This window comes from Tupaia chinensis, unplaced genomic scaffold, assembly GCF_000334495.1.
Source record: "Tupaia chinensis unplaced genomic scaffold, TupChi_1.0 Scaffold143796_1, whole genome shotgun sequence".
NCBI classification, from domain to species: Eukaryota; Metazoa; Chordata; class Mammalia; order Scandentia; family Tupaiidae; genus Tupaia; species Tupaia belangeri.
This window is the reverse complement of record NW_006203646.1, coordinates 3251160-3268846: the sequence shown is the minus strand read 5'-3', so window position 1 is coordinate 3268846 and position 17687 is coordinate 3251160. Positions and strand designations below refer to the sequence as shown.

General features: G+C 39.5%; 1 protein-coding gene across 5 annotated transcripts in view; it reads right to left on the bottom strand.

Moving 5' to 3' along the window:
* EBF1 (EBF transcription factor 1) overlaps positions 1–17687 on the bottom strand; it is a 464386-nt gene that overhangs the window by 98740 nt on the left and 347959 nt on the right. For 3 of the 5 annotated variants that reach the window (XM_027766945.1, XM_027766942.1, XM_006165072.3), the window contains one exon: positions 15719–15852. In XM_027766945.1, the coding sequence (XP_027622746.1) occupies positions 15719–15852 (134 nt within the window). The remainder of the gene's footprint in view (positions 1–15718; positions 15853–17687) is intronic. The other 2 variants (XM_027766943.1, XM_027766944.1) reach the window with 1 other exon arrangement.

Here is a 17687-nt window from a genome sequence, read left to right as displayed (position 1 = left end):
ATACATTGGTATATATGCAGGTATTGCTTTTTTATGAGAAAAAAAAATCACTAAAAATAGAAAGTAAAACAATACCAGCTCGAGGTAGTATATATTACATGTGATTATATAAGAATGCGATATATATTTGAATGGGAGAAAAGTAAAGGAAAAGCATCTAAACAATACCAGAAGTTACTTCTATGAGTAAAATCAAGGATAATTTCATTTACTCCTGCATCTTTTTCTGAATTGTCTAATTTCTTAACAATAAAAATGCATTAGTATTATAATCAGAAAAAATAATTTTGAAGTGCAGCATTAAGATGAAACATGCATGGAGGCCAGTAGGTGGTGTGGTGGTTAAAGTGCTGAGGCCGTTATGACTGACTAAGTGGTTTGAGTCCCAGATCTGGAGGCTTGAAAAATACACCAGGCCCTTGTGTGTGTGTACATCCAAAATCCCAAGAGGAGAATGAAGGAGAATGAATTGTAGGAAGCCATCCCCCTGGGAAATGCTTTCCCACTTTCCCTCATTCTGTCTCTCTCTCTCTGTCTCTCCAGTGAGCAACATGCCCTATAGCAAATTAAGGGGGAGACAAATAGGTGAAACACACATGGTCTCTGCAAGACCCTAGGAGAGGCTGCCCATATGCCAAGAATATGCCAGCAGCAACAATTCTGCTCCCTCCAAGCTGCCCATATAAGCATTTTCTCTTCTCCAACTTCAGAGCACTAGAGCAAAAGAACCTCATGGAGTGGGCCAGGTAAGGCTCACTGTGGCCACTGAGGGCAGCATGAAGCTGCTGTGGCCTAAGAGAGATGGCACCCAGAAATGGAGGCAATAGAGTAAAGCCCCTTCTGAAGGAAATATTGCAGTCAGGACAGAAGATGCATGGTGAGTCTTGTAGTGTGTGCGTGGAAGCAGAACTCCAAGGAGGCAAACTGAGGTCTGAGAGCCCAGAAGAGGGCCACAAGAGAAGACAACTCTTTAAACGGTTTCTACAAAGCCATACAGTAGGTAAATGGATGTACCTAGTGTTTAAAATCATTAATGGAAACACACTTTAGAATTCTAGGGAAAAGGGTAAGTCTTGGAAATTTCTTTCTCCTCCAGAAGTCACTAGTATTTATTATCTGCATTACTCTAGTTCTCACTGAGCTGATGACGGCAATGACCTTGATCAAGGAAGTCTTCAGCAACAATGACCTTTCATTGCCTCCTTACCATGAGCTGAACATGGTGTGATGCTCTTTCATTGATTTATATTTTGTAGTATTTGGGAGTGGATATGGTTATTAGCAGAATCATAGATGAGGAAAATGAGCTCAAAGAAAGCTTAAAAAATATGATCAAGGAACAGTTAGAAGCAGCAAGTTGGCCTGACCAGCGAACACCATTATGTAACCATAACTGTCTCTGCAATTGTTTATCGTTTCTCCATAATCCCTGGTACATGGACTTTGTACTCTCCCTCTACTTTCAAGAACATGAACTGTATTCTCAGTCTTCTGTACTGTCAAAGGACTAGGAACATAGTAGGTAATTGAAACAACCTTTCCCACTCTTGAGAGGTAAGACAAAAATGAGTCTACAGCAAAACAAAAAACAATTCCAAGTAAGCCTTTATACATGGTTTTCAACCAATAGGTCTATATAAAATAAATGCAATTTGACATTCCAAGTCACTAAGCCAAAACAAACAAAAAAAGCTAGGATTACTAGAAAGCACACCACTGATTTTTTTTTTTTTGAGAGGTTTTTTTCGCTATAGGGTGCGTGCGCTCGCCAGACAGACAGAGAGAGACATAGAGACAGAAAGCGAGAAATCACCCCCCAGGGGGGATGGTCACGCCGCAATCCCTTCTCCTCCATTCTCCTCTCGGGATCTTGGGCACGCACGCACACGCACCCGGCGTGAGTTTTAAGCCATCGGGTCCAGGACATGAACTGCGGTCAACTATGTGGGAGTCCAGCGACATAGCCATTACGCTAACTGCTGGTTCCCACCACTGATTTTTCATTCCTTACATTAGTATTTAATATTTTAACTTCATCTTTTATACTAAAAAGAAAAAAAAAGAGAAAGGAAAAGAAGGCGGAGAAGGAGAAGGAAAAAAAGAAATAAACAAAGAGAAAAATTATTCTATACAAAAATAACTAACACTTATGACTAGAAAAAGCCTGAAGTGGGTCACTGGTAGAGTGGCTTTTAGGGTTATCCACCCAAGGGTCTGAATTTTAAGGCATGCTAGCCCATTTACTCTTTGTTACCACCTATACCTCCGTTTACTAAGCTGATACTGCACAGCTCTTATCTACTCTGTGAGGTACTGACAATAATACTAAATGTGCTTTGTGTTTGGGTAGAGTTTCTCTAGGGACTCTAAAGCACTTTCCAGATTAATTTTTTAATTTATGTATTAATAATTCTCACAGCATTCTCCCTCCTCCTCAATTAGGATAATAATATCCATCTCTTTTGAGACAGGCAGGGGGTACTAAATGACGGACATGTAAGAGACACTTAAATAAGGAAACTGTAACATAAAAGCATAATTAAAGCTTTGAAACCAAATGGAACTAAGGATTTTTAAAGAGAGACTACAGAGTTAGTAGTCTAACCTGACCAAGTGAGAAAACTTTGTTTTTCTTCTGCACCAAAATATTCAGCTTTTTGTAGTTAAGCATGGCCTTTAAAAATATACTATTTTCACAAGACCCTAAAGGAAGCTGAAATATAAAAGTGTACATATATGCTTGATGACTGTACTGGCTGATCCTCTGTATTATAGCTCTAATTCCCTTGAAGTAGATACAACATAAATCAGAGGATACACACTCTTCTCCAGAGTTCCTCAGTGTATTTTGGTTTGCTCTCTAATCAGAGTTCTCTGGGTTTCGTAACAGATTCTTTCATTCCCAGGAACTGCTCGTCTCAGAACAGTATATGATTTCTCAGGGAACGTGAGAGAAAGCCAGTGGAAGCATTTACTGTTTCACAAACATTCTGGTTTCCTTTTGTCCTTTCAAGAAAATAACTTTAAACCAGTGATTAGCAAAGTATGTCGGGTCACATGAATCCCCAAAGATAAACTTTATGTATGAATGTCAGAGGACACTTCTGAAACTAGTCTAAAGAACTGAGTCAAATAGAAGTTTTTAAAACCTAGCTTTTAAATCATCAGCAATGTTCCTTAACACTGTCTGAAATTTCCCTCAATAAGATAGAGACATAGACACAGAGAGTAGAGAGATATAGATATAATTTTCCTATTTTATTATCCATGTTCTCCCAAGTAGAATATGAGCCCCATGAAGACATAGTTTGCCTTCCTTGTTTTCACTGTGTTCTCAGTATTTAACAGGGCCTTGGAACTTGCATGCACTCAAATATTTGTTGAACATTGAATGAATATAGTGATGCCACTAACCAACATTAAAATTAAGATAAAGATTTAATGGGACTCCCTATAAATCTACAAAAATGAAATAGTCAACTCCATTCCATTCAGAATTATTTTTATTAAAAATACAAACAACAGGCTCAGCCATGGCAGCATAGGCAGTAGGGGTGCCACTGTGTGATGTTGGAGGCCATATGGAAAGGCTCTGGGTTCATATATCAGGGGTGTCTGGACATGCCAGGCATGGGTACAGATGTGTCTGGGATTCTGGGAGGCTAAAGGGATTTGGGGACGATCACAGCACAAAGACCCTATCAAGAGTGTACCTCTCTCTCCCATTCTCTCTCATATGAAATAAATAAATAAATACACTTAAAAAAAAAGTTTTCCTTTGCCACCATAAAACTTCCTGGAATTCTCATCAAGCATTCACAAAAATACACAGGCCGATTCTGACCAGGGAGCTAACCAGATCCCTAAATCAATGCAGTTAATTGTACAAACAAAACAGCCACCAGATCATCTTTCAAAATAACAGATTTGGGATAAAAAGACTAAATGGAATACATTATACTTCAACTACCTTTGGTTTTGTGGGTTTATTTATTTATTTATTTTGTAATTTAATTTTTAAATAAATGTTCTCCAGCTCTTTTCCCAGGATGTAGATATTGTGCCAATTGGGCCTCATTAAAGACTGGATCCCATCCTGACCATCTGGGAGCTGGAAAAGCACTGGTGAGTTCCTGAGGTCCAGGGTATTCCAGAAGGAGAGGATCGACACCAGCACGCCAGCCTCTGTGGTTTGAAACTGCACAATGAGCTCTTTCTCAAAGCTTGTTTTTCTAAATTCAGTCAAGAAGGAACATCATTCCCTACTCTTGGCCACCTCAGAGTCTTGTATTTCTGCTTGCTTGCTTGAAAATTAAAACATAAAAGAAAAAGAAAAACCATATGCATTTATAGAAAGTAGATAAATGCTTGTTATCAAAGCTAGCAGTTCATGGGGCATCTTTGCCTATGGAATTAGAAAAGAAAAAAGAAAAGTGCTAAAAGACTGGTAGACGAATTAGGTAGGGAATAAATTCACCTTTCACAAAAATACTTTCATAGTCTTTGAAAAAAAAAAAGATAGCAAAGGTATATGATACAGACAGATTTCATTCCAGCATATTTCTGTGGTGTTCATATTTGCATACTATATCCATTGACACTTGCATATAAAGTCAATAATTCCTCATTTAACATGGTCCTTCAGGAAATAAAAGATGTCACTTAACTACAGAAAATTGAAGCCAAAACCCCTTAAACATTATGGCCCTACAACTATGTCTGATTTCTGCTGGAAGTCTTTCAAGGATGCATTGCACACATCTTGCTATTTTAAACAGAATGTACTGACTACACTTGCCAGCTCTTTCTTGGTGACTCAGGGCCACCTTCATTACAGACAATAATTAATGTGCTGCACAGTAACACTGTGTGAATCTGTGTTTTAAGTTCTCTATTTCTGCCCTACACATGAGGACATCAGCTGTCACTAAGTCTATTTCTAACAACTGGACTCCCCATACTCTAGTTTGCTCCTTCTGATCTGCTGTGGCCTAGGAGAACAGATAGAATAGTTAAAATGTACTGCTCTGGTTATCCCAAAGTCTTCTATTTCCTTTTTTTTTTTTTTCCTGGCTTTGGTTTAATGCTAAATTTTGGAGAGTCGAAGTTATTATAACACTTCCCTGGATAATTGAGTTTTCCTATTTTCATACTACATGGTTGAGATGAGATGGCTCTTGAGTCAGACGGATTTTGATTCAAATCCAGGGTCTACAAATTAACCAGCTGTGGGACCTTTGAAAAGTCACTCAACCTCTCTGACTTTCAGTTTCATTATGGGTTGGGGGTGGGGAGCCAGGGAATAGGACAAAGGAGGTGACTACTACCTAATTAGTAAGTGTTAATTGACATTAACGCCTGTAATGAGTTTAAGAAAAGACACCACCCCTGTCTACCACACAAAAAGTGTTACTTTTATTACTATTTAACCCTCGCTATTACCAATAGATTTACACTAAGGTATTTATGTGCTTACTTATTACACAATTCATAAATCTAAAACTACGTACCCACACATGCATGAACAAAAACTGCATTATTTGTCTAGTAGTGATCCTTTGAAGCATCACCTTTTACAATAGTCACTAGTAAGGAGTACTTGTATAAATGAATGAGTAAAAGAATAAATGAATGAATGAATGAATGAATGAATGAATGGGAAATAGAGTTATTTAACAAATTTTCATCAGTGCCTCTGATGTTACAAGGCTCTGTGCTAAACATTATGAGAGGCTAAACTGAATTTAACAGGAATCCTCTCTGAAAGAGGAAGAGTAGCCCTTAAATCATAATAATTAAACATAAAACTATATAAGGAGGAAACCATGGTAGAGATAAGACAAGACAGGAATCAAGAACAAAGAGAAAATATACATGGAGGTGTGAGGAAAACTGTCACAGGGAAAGACTCTATTTTACAAGACCTTAAAGGACAGAAGTATATGAGCATACAGAGGTGGAAAAAGCATTTAGTTGGGAGGAATGGAATGAGCAAGACAAGAGTACAGGAGCAAAGCTCCATGGTACAGCCATAAAGCACTGCTCAAGAAAAAACAAATCCCACATGGCAACTGCAATTCGAATCCCCAATCTGGCCAGCCCGAAACAAGCCAGGCATACACAAAAGTGTTCAAGAGCTAATGGACTGAAGGAAGAGGATCATGGCGTGATCAGACCATATGGAGCGTGCTCCTCTCCCTCCTTCTCTCTTTTTCTCTCAAGCACACACACACACTCATCTATCATGAACAAAGAAAAAAATAATTAAACATATGCTAAAAGAATCCAGGGGCAAGAAATCCCTACAGGCTGATCATTCTATTAAGTCACTGGGAAAGTCATGACACATTTTTCCATGCAAACACATGTCACGACTTTCCAGACAGCCCAATATGTGACTGTAAGTTAAGATGAATAAACAGTGGGTGAGGATGTTAAAAAGGAAGGTTAGAGCCTTAAGGTGGTATGCTTGAATTCCAAATAGGGAGGTCTGGTTTTAGGAATGTACAAGCCAGTGTGGGCCTCAGTTCAGGGCACTAGGGAGCTATTCTAGCTGTCAACACTGAACACACATATGAAAGGAATACAGTACCATATAGACGGCCATTTTCTTCCTAACGGTCACATGGCTGCAGCCAGGTGTGAATTCTATCTTTGATTCCTAATGAAATTAGAAATGCATCACACTCCTGTGGTTTCTATTTCCAAGTTATAGGTACATCCGTGTACTTCCAGGATACACTGTAAAAATGAGCTGAAAATGTCTTCCTGGAGTTCTTTCTGACTATATCCTATGATTATCAACATAGAGGATAGATTTCAAGTGCCTTAGTCATTAAAAATAAAAACATAGGCTAAAGCATTTTTACAAATAAAGTGAACATGACTTCAACTACATAACCACATTAAAAAGGCCATTAGACCATTTTATCCTTTTTCTTTTAACATGCTAGCTCATTTAGAAATGATTTCCCATAAAATTACTTGGGCTTGAAAGTTGTTCTTCAAAGTCATATTCGAAGTTTAATGTAACTGATTCAAACTACCCTTTTTATTCTATACAAGTAAAGTTTATAATTTCGTATCAAGGAGTTTCCATATAAAACATAGTAAGTACAGGCTCAATATAGACTTTAAAACATATATTTAGGAAAAATTAGGCAGCCATGACTTATTTTAAATCTATGTATTTAATATATTGCAATTTTGAATAAAAGGTATACATGTAAGCAATGTAAGTAAAATAAGTGGATAATTACTTGTGTTGTATTATAATTCTATTATAAAATTCTGAAAGAGATGATATTTGAGCTAATGTCTTTCTCCATCTTTCTTCACTGTCTTATTGATTTCTGTGGAACGTTATCTCACGCACAAGGTAACACTCGTGAGAGTGCTGGAGCCATCATATATAAAATTTTGGAGGCTTGGTAAATATAAAGGAGATTGTTCAAAGACTGGAAATTTCATAAGAAAGTGTGGCACAACAGAAAGTAGAATGGGGTGAAGTGGAGTATCAAACAACCAGGCTATCATCCCAGCACTCAGCAGAGAATGTCACTATACCAGGACAAGTCACTATACCAGTCTGGAGCCTCTTTTTATCACAGAATAAAAAAGCTGTCCTTGATGACTGAAAAGTTTTCAAAGCCTTGAGAATTTGGCCAGCTCTGTGGTATGGTGGTTAAGGCAGCTGGATCCCACATGGCCAACCACATGGATTGAGTCCTAGACTCCATGGCTTGAGAAACATGCCAGGTATGTGTGAGTACATGCCCAAAATTCTGAAAGGAAGAAGAGATGGAGAAGGGATTGTAGCATGAATAGTCCCCATAGGGGATGTGTTAGCCTCTTTGTTTGTTTGTTTGTTTGTTTTAAGAATTATTCATTGTGGGACCCGCAGTTGGTATAATGGCTATGTTGCTGGACTCCCATGTAGTCAACCACGGTTTAAGTCCTGGACCTGGTGGCTTAAACTCACGCTAGGTGCATGTGCGTGTGTGCCCAAGATTTTGAGAGGAGAAGGGATCGAAGCATGGTCATCCCCTCTAGGGGCTGATTTCTCACTTTCTGTCTCTCTGCCTCTCTCTGTCTTTCTGGTGAGCACACGTGCCCTATAGCAAAAACCTCTCTAAAAGAAAAAAATAATAATTATTTATTTTATTTTATTTATTATCATCATTATTAGTAGTAATTTGTTGTAGTCATCAGAAAGAGACAGACAAAAAGCAAGCGGCCAGGTCCAGTAGTCAAATCCCAGTCAGCCATGTGGAAATCCAGTGACTTAACCATCACACCATCTGCTGCTTGCCTTGCTCTCTGTTTCTAACAAGTACACACAACCTCACCCACTAGCATAAAACAAAAACCAAAAAACAGCCCTGAAAATTGTGCGATTCTACTTCTGGTTTGGTAATCAAAGCCAGGTAAAGGGCTTGCGGAGGTTCTAGAGGGATATATGTATGTGTTATAACCATCATTCTTTAATATCCCAGAGAGGAAAATACTCTTTTCTTTTTTCAGAGAGATTTTTGCTATTGGGCATATGTGCTCACCAGAGAGATAGAAAGAGGAGAAATCACCCCCCACACACACACCCCCGAGGGAATGTCTATGCCACAATCCCTTCTCCTCCATTCTTCTCTTGGGATTTTGGGCACGCACATACACACACCCAGCATGAATTTTAAGCTACCAGGTCCATTATGCCATCTGCTCATCCCAAGGAAAATACTCCTTTTTAATGTATAATCATTCTTCCAAGGTATGTGTATGAATGGGTATATTAATTAGAGATAGACAGAAGAAAGAAACCAAAAACTGCATTAAAAACCTTGTTTTCCAATTTTTTAATTCAAATGGCAAAATTGCTTCTCAGCCTCCCCAAACTACCATTTACACAACTATGTTCTCCCACAGGCCTCCCCCTGTAGTTTCTTTTGACTTCATTTTCTATCTCTGAAAATGCAGCTGAAGACAATGTCTATTTGGATGAAGAAGACAATGTATAGTCTCTGGGTGAGGCTAACTGGTTCATACAGAGGTGAAACTTGGGCTCCTCCCATCTGAGTCAAGTGGTATGGGCAATCTTCAAATATCGCTGTCCTGCAAATCACATGGCATCTAATGCCAAGTATGCACTGACTAAAAACAGATGCAAAAATGAGGGAAATTCTGAGTCTTGCAGTATTAGAGAATACTGGCTTTATACATTCCTAGCCTAATCTGAACACTCTAAAATTATTTCCCACATCTATACTACTCCATGATTGAATTATGGCTTGGCTTCATTAACATGAAATTAAAATGCACTTCAGTCATCATCATTATACCCTCATGTAGGGTGATCTTTAAAAAGAGGGTGCTGTTGACAATTTGTGACCATTGTGGTCACCAAAGCTGGGGACACGCTGAATATTGCATCTTAAGAAATCACAGTGCATATTAGCACTTCTAAAGTTGTACAAATACCTGGAATAAGAACCAGTTGGTTTTGTTTGACTCTATATTTGCCAAAATTTCCCAGACTTAAGGGGAAAAATCTCCTTTCCTCATCTCCCAGAGGGTATTTGTTAATATTCCAAAGAACTAGTATTCCATAGAATAATCCAGAAGATGGATTAGGGTAACACTGTGGTGGAAGTCTCAGATTAATATCAGATGCTAGAATCTGATGCATAGACTAAAACTATTGACTGAAGATGTACCCATAAGGAGATCCAATTTTGTGACTAATTAAATTGTTTTGATGAAGTTCAAAGTATCATTTTGCAAATGAACATGATATTTGTGTATTGTGAGTATGCTCTAAGAACAATCGTGAAAAAAAGAAGTTGCTTCTACCCACCATCACTGCCTCCTTCTTATGTGGAAGAGATTCTTGGGGAAATAAACTCTCACTAAAACAGGATATGAAAGAGAGACATTGTATGTCTCCACTTAACATATACCACTTGTCCGCACTCTATGGTAGAGACTGAAAGACTGGAAAACATAAAAGTACTGAAAATTGTAATGGACACTAGAGACGAAGTAGAAATAGAATGTGGAAGAAGAAGAGTGTAGGAAATTTGTGGGGAAGATGAGATGTAAGACACTTGTGGGACACAGATAGGATCTATTATCTGTTGAGGATCCGTATGTATAATAATAAAAAAATTTAAATAAAAATAAAAGAAGAAATGACTAGAAATGTAGCACTGATTTCAAAGAGGATTTACTCTACGTTCCCATTCCAGATGGAGAAACCAAGGCCCAGTGACCAGCACTGACTAAATCTAGATCCTCTGGGTAATGGAAGGACTGCAATTAGCATCCAGGGCTCTCACTGGCTCCTGGCTCATTGTCACGCCATGCAATCTAAACCCTCACTTGGAATATTGGCCTCTGCTCCCCACCAATCCTACCACTGACGATTGTTTTAACAGGCACTTTAAATATCTTAAGCTGTATGCATTCTTTCAGACATTTCTGTGATTAAATAAAAGGACCATGAGCGCCTACAATGCCCAGATCAGTAATCCATCCATATGTAGTAGAAACACGATTGATTTTTCTGAGCAGTCTACTTGAGTCTATCCCACTCTCTCTGCCTTCTAGAACCTTGCCTTGAATTTTAAACCATAAATTTAATACTGGATTATATAAACATATTATGTAACTCTCTAATTTGCTTCATGAGAGCAAGTTGTCTTTCCAAATAAAACACTGGATTCCACAAAGTCCAACTTTAATTACCCACGGTACCTATCCCAGTGTTAGACACCAGCAGACAAGCCAACCAGTACTCATTGTTTAGAAATTAGAGAAATGTAGAAGGAGATTTTAAAATAACAATAAGCTCTGCAAACCAGTAGCAGGAGCTTCTCCATGCTCCAAATCACATGCTGGGGAGAAAGCAAAATAATCGAGAGCATCTTCCATCAGCATTGCACAGTAGCCCACATCCGCTAATGGTTTTCCTAGGTTTATATATAAGATATTGTAAATATTTTTTTTAAGTCTTTTGGAGTAAGACAGCATAAGGAGCACAAGAATATCAGTAACATAATTTACTTTTGAAAAAAGGAGAAGAGAGAGCAACAACAGGGGTCACCCAAATTCACAAGAAACCCACACACTGGGGCTCTGGCAGGAACAGCACTTAGGAGCAGGAACAGCCACCTGCCCCACCCCTACCCCCGGGGCCATCAGTGAACTAAACTGAACTGCTCATTTGCCAAGATGGGGTTGGTAGGAGAAGAGCACAGATGAGGGTAAATTAAGCCAGCTCTACTTTCTCTGGTTCTTCTTAAATTCTCTGGCTAAAAAAAGACTCCAAATAATAGCATCAGCTGCTAATCTACAGTGCTTTCTGCTTGTCCTGGTTCACCAGCCTGCTTCCAGGGCGCTCTGGCTTATAGATTGAAGAAATAGAAAAGCGATTAAAAAGCCTACTTAAAATGAGAAAGGACTGGATCTTAGACATGGTATATACCTCCAGATCAGGTGGTCTGGTGGCAAGGACATTAAATAGATAGGGTCCAATTCTAGGTGAGGCCCAAACATCTTGCCCCTAGCACGAGGTGTGTCTCCTCTATGTCTTAATGATAAATTCTTCCTGTAACCAGTGGCTCTACCCACAAATATATACAACTAGAACATGAAGGCAATTCCTGTTTCCTCTCTGATTCTGTACATGCCCGTTCTACCTTACCTTGCCAGGTGACAGTAACTATTAAGAAACCCCCGGCACAAGGCATCAATGGCAAAGGTGAATATAACACTCTGGTCTGATGAGGTGAAATCTCAGAGTAAAAATGGCTGTACAGGGTACATTATGGAAGGGTAGGAAGAGGAATTCTGAAGTTGGACTGTCTGGGTTCCAATCCCATCTGTACTACTCGAGGACTGAACAAGTTATTTAATTCCCCTAAGCTCCAATTTCCTCCTGAGTAAAATGAGAACAACTCTGCATACAGTTGTAGTAAGGCTCACATGAACCCCACACCAAACAGCCTATTTCACAGTAGGAAGTATACGTTCAATGAATGCTAGCTAATATTAGTCCCTCTCTGCATTTTTCTATAGCTTTTTCCATAGATGTTTTCTCTTAAATAGTCATAGTATCAGATTCGGATTCTGATTCTAGTCAATGCCGGTCTTGAAAAACAGCCTTCAGCTTGGTTTTGGTTGGTGTTTTGTTTTTGTTTTTGTTTTTTTTTTTAAAGGCACTCATGTAATTTTATTTGATTAAAAACAACCACCATAGTCAACACTACTATTGCTGTTACTACTTTCTACTGTGGTTCCACTGCATCTCCTCTTTCTTTCTTTCTTTCTTTCTTTCTTTCTTTCTTTCTTTCTTTCTTTCTTAATCAGTCTTCCTCCTCTCTAGATTATATTTGCTCTCTGTCTAGAACATTCACTTCCTTCAAAAAATGTACAGAACAGTTGAAATCCAATCACCAGCACTATCTGGCTGTGTGATCTTAAGCAAATTTCTTAATCTCTGACAGTTTACTCATATATAAAATGAGAATAATGAGATTATCCAACACAATGTTTTCAGGACAATTAAATAAAGTCATGCCCATAAAAGTACCTACCATGAGAAACCCTAGAATATATGAGATACCCCTACATTTCCCACCCTGATACAATGGAATTTTAAATTTGGGCAGTACCAAATTCTTTCCCTGAATGAAAAGGCAAAGAAAATCATGTCTGCCAAACAGCATGTGGGAAAACCTAAATATGGAAATAGTTGAGAATATTACACAAAAAGATTCACTTCTGCAAGGCTGATTATGCTGAACATTAGGACAGTCCTGATGACAACAGCCTGATCCAAAGTCCTGCATCCAGACAGCCAACTGGTAATGCTGAAGGAGATGTGCTTATTGAAAAGAATATCTGCTCTAATACTTTAGGAAACTATACAGTGTGTTACTGCTGGGATACCAGGTCAGAGTTGATGTGTGACTCAGCTGTAACGAGAGCAGTGCTGGGGGGACACGCGGTGGAGGAAGGAGCATGAATTCCCCACTTTCACCTCGGGATGGACCCATGCTGACTCCTGGGAGAGAACGAAGGGCAGATTTAGGCCTGGGCAGGGCAGTCAGCACAGAGACAGAGGGAGATCACATATGGTTTGCCCTTGGCTTGCTTTAATGGGCTTTCCTTCCCATGACTTCCATCAACGTAGTGATACAGAAACAGATCCTTTGAAGTAATGTGGATAAATCTAAGTTAGATGTGAGCTTCCCTTAGCTGTCCCTATAAGAGGGCCAAAAAATCAAGGCATTGGGGGAAACTGGGGAACCTTGAGTGGGGAAAAGGCCTAAGTGTGAATGAATGATTTCCTAAAATTGAATGTGATTCCACATTCAGTGGGGTCTGTTTAGTCTAAGACAGGTGCAGGTTTTAAAGGGAACACTGGGCTAACATACCTTCTTCTTAGAGGGTTGAAATTTACTGCCAATTTTTTTTTTTTTTTGAGAGGTTTTTGCTCTAGGGCGCATGCACTCACCAGACAGACAGAGAGACAGAAAGCGAGAAATCACCCCCAGGGGGGATGGCCATGCCACAATCCCTTCTCCTCCATTCTCCTCTTGGGATCTTGGGCATGCACACACACACGCCCGGCGTGAGTTTAAGCCACCGGGTCTGGGACTTGAACCACGGTCAACTATGTGGGAGTTCAGCGACATAGCCATTACATTAACTGCTAGTCCCTTTACTGCCAATTTTGAGCCTCATTTCTCAGGCCCCACTTTGAATACCATGACATGAAACAAGGAGTCATTATGTTTATCCACTCTCTCCCCCAACTTCCATGATACACATGAGAGGATAGAAAGGGATGAAGATACAGCCCACAAGGCCTAGAAGAGGTTATCCTTATGAAAGTAGTTATCGTCAGGAGAATGAAGACACAGGGCTGGTAACAAAATATGCCATGGTTCCAACCAAGAATAGGGTGCCTTGGGCAGGAGGAGTTCAGACCATCCTTCACCTCTGGAGTCCCAATGTGAACGACAATTAGTGTGGCAGATTGAAAAGCACATCTCTGATTTGGATTTTTTTATTCTTTTTTTTTTTTTCCATTTATTTTTGAGAGAGATTTTTGCTATAGGGCATGTGTGCTTACAGAGAGGCAGAAAGTGAGAAATCACCCCCCTGGGGGATAGCCACACTGCAATCCCTTCTCCTCCAGTCTCCTCTTTGGATTTTAGGCATGCACATACACGCAGCTGGTGTGTTTTAAGCCACTGGGTCCAGGACTTGAACCACAGTCGACTACATGGGAGTCCAGTGACGTCACCATTACTCCATCTTCTGGTCCCTCTGACTCAGCTTTAAGAGAGACTTGATTCTCTGGCCAAGTGTATACTTCTTATCAGCTGAGTGGGACATGTAAAGGCCAGGGCAGCATGGACTGGCAAGGGGCTTGCCTAAGGGGGCTATTGGCAGTGAGAACTATGCATGGAAGACTTAAAAGGAAGGACAGATTCTGCTTTGGAAAGATAAATATACCAAACTATCACAGTCCTAATCAGCTCATCTGTATGACTCCTTTAAGGAAAAAAAACACAAGTAAAAGATCTAGATGGGCTAACTGTGATGTCATGGGAGGACAACTATTGTCAAACGAGAAATAGAAAAGCCGAGCTCAAGCTCGAGTTCTGCTTCTGATTTCTTTGTGTGGCCACATACGTAGCACTTACACTCCCTAAGTTCTGTTCGGCTGCTCCCTGGTTATGTAACTATTTATCTCGAAGCCTCAGGAGCTTATCAAGAAAGGATACATGCTAAAACAATTTACCTCCCAGTGTGGAGAGAAGCATGAGATGATATTATGCCACTGCCTGGCATACTGGAAGTCTCAATACAGTTTAGAGACTACCTACAAAGCTAGGGGGATAAATAAACCCTATGGTATCCTGTAGCCCTAACCTTGTTTTTCTTCTAAACTTTGGTGAATTGAAAGAGAAGTGAGCACGCTGGCTAAGCATGAAGGCTTGGAATTTAGAAACAAAAAAGAAAGCAAGTTTGCCAGAGCATCTGTAGAATGATGATGTTCATGTTTTGTAATCTTGACTAAAGCTGACTCTTGCCAGACAAATCAATTGACAGGTTAAAATAATGATCAAAGTGCTTGAAAAGCACTGTACAAATAGAACATCGTCATTTTCATATGGTTGCAGTTACATACTGAACAGCCCAAGAGCTATCAATTCCTAGGGCTGGACAAAGCTCTCTCTGGGTTCTTCCAGGTTCCCCTAGTAAGTCATTCACTTGCTGATGAAGACTCATTGACTAAGTCAAGGACCTGGGTTATGACTGTCATTCAAATGATGTTTCTACAGAGTATCCATAGATTACAACCTTACTAAAGTTTGAACGAGCTTTTCCTGTACATTTTGTTTCTTCGTAGCTCCTTTCTAGTTCCCACTCTACACAGGACCTCCACAACATGGCAAGCTCAAGAACACAAACTACAAAACAGATACTCTCTCAATGTATGTAGGCCAGAGGAAGAAAGTCATTCCCCTAGTAAGGATTGTCTTCTGGTATACCCAATCCATCTTTTCCAGTTTCCCAAAGTTCTGTAGACTGGAACTGGCCCACCCAGAGTGGCCCCACTAAATGCCATGCATTCCATTAGAAATTCAAGCATAGACAGTATCTTTGACTAGACGAAGCTATTAGATATTAATGTTCAGACAACACCTACCTCACTCCAGACCAGCATGGTACCGAAGATGACCTGTAACCCATCAAAGAAATTGTCCCCTATGATGATCACAGTCGCGCCTCCTGTCGTCCATCCTTCACTCGGGCTGATGGCTTTGATACAGGGAGCAGCTGCTTTTCAACACACATGAAAAAGAGAAGGAGTCTGCTGTTAGAACCAAACTTTAATGATGGGAGACTTGAGAAACAGAAAAAAAAAATCTTTTATCTTTTCACTAACAGAAAGTCCCTCAAGATCCCAGCATTAGCTAGACACGTTAGGACCTGAATCCTAAGGGTGCGACTGCAGATATTAAAAGCATTCTTTCATGGTCTCTATTAAGACGCAGATATTTCACCCAAATCTTTATCAACACTGAAGTTTTATGAGATAAAACACAGAAATAAAATGTAATTTAGGAAAGCCCCCCTCAGTGGGTGACTTTTTGAAATGCACTGGCAACTTTATAGAATTGCTTTATAATTAAATGTATCTCCTGGAGAAAGAAAAGTATACGTGTTTGGATAAATATTTCTGTCCAATGGGAAACTAGGAAAGAGAAAAGGTTAGAGCAGGCAATGGTTCTTGCTCCACGCCTTCTGTTTATAACACTCATAGTACAATATTCCTCATTAAACATCATTAAATTTCCTTTCAAAATACATAGCATAAATCCCATCTTATAGATGCAAACTTGCAGGTCACTCCAGGTGAATTATATAACCAAAATAGCTGAGTCCAGGCTGAACCCCTCAGTCCTGTGACCTTTGCTTTGTTGTTGCCTTTCTCAGGCATAAAACCCAAGAATCGACTTTTCACATTTTCATCTCTTCTCTTTCTATTAAAAATGGCCTGTGGAGATGGGAAAGAATTTGCAAATGCTGTGATTACAAACAGGCTGGAGACGGTTTGCCTAATGAGCACAGCATACTTTTAGCAGAATGGCTGGCCAGAAATGTCATTGTTGGATGATGTGTTTGAAATCTCTCAGAGAGCACCTTTGTGACACTGAATATTTTTAACTACACAACCCCATGCTCTTGTTCCCACAATCACTTTTACAAACACCAACAAAAAGAAAAATTCTAAAGCAAGGGGGATGTTCTAACGGGAGAGAAAATGGGACCCCCCCCCCCTTTAATAAAAAATGTATTAAGTATCCAGAATTGATTTTCCAAGTATTGAAGCCACTGAGAACACCAGTGAATTTTAACAGGGAAAACGAGCTGGCAGAAAGTGATTGGACTTTGTCAAATTTGGCAAAATGTAATGCTTTAACTTTTGCAAGAAGGAAAGAAAACATCAAGCCCAGTCCAGTGGGACCATTGCTCACGTGCCACCACACAAACAAGTGGAATGGGTTTGATTTTGATTCAAATTCATCTTAAAAAATTGCACAGAGAAATTTGGAAATATCCAAACTAAACATTTCATGTTGGCTGAACTCATAGCAATGCATTTACAACTAAAACTGGGCTCTTGGTGTGTCTTTTCTCTCTTCTACTTTCTCCTCAAAACAAAATAATTAATCAAGAAAATGTAAATGATTCATGACTTGACTTGAAAACCCTTTTACAATTATTAACATACGCAGAGGTTATAATCAATGCTCTATAGGCATAGGACTTTTCTTTTCTTTCTTTCTTTTTTTTGGAGAGGTTTTTGCTATAGGGTATGTGTGCTTGCCAAAAAGAGAGAGACAGAAAGTGAGAAATCACCCCCTAGGGCAGATGGCCATGCTGTAATCCCTTCTCCTCCATTCTCCTCTTGGGATCCTGAGCACGCACGCACATGTGCCTGGCATGAGTTTAAGCCACTGGGTCCAGGACTCAAACTGCGGTCAACCACATGGGAATCCAGTGACATAGTCATTACATCAACTGCTGGTCCCAGGACTTTTTTTTTTTTTTTTTTGCCCATTTTTTTTTAAATAAAAAAGTTTTCATGTATGATTAAGTACTCCCAAACT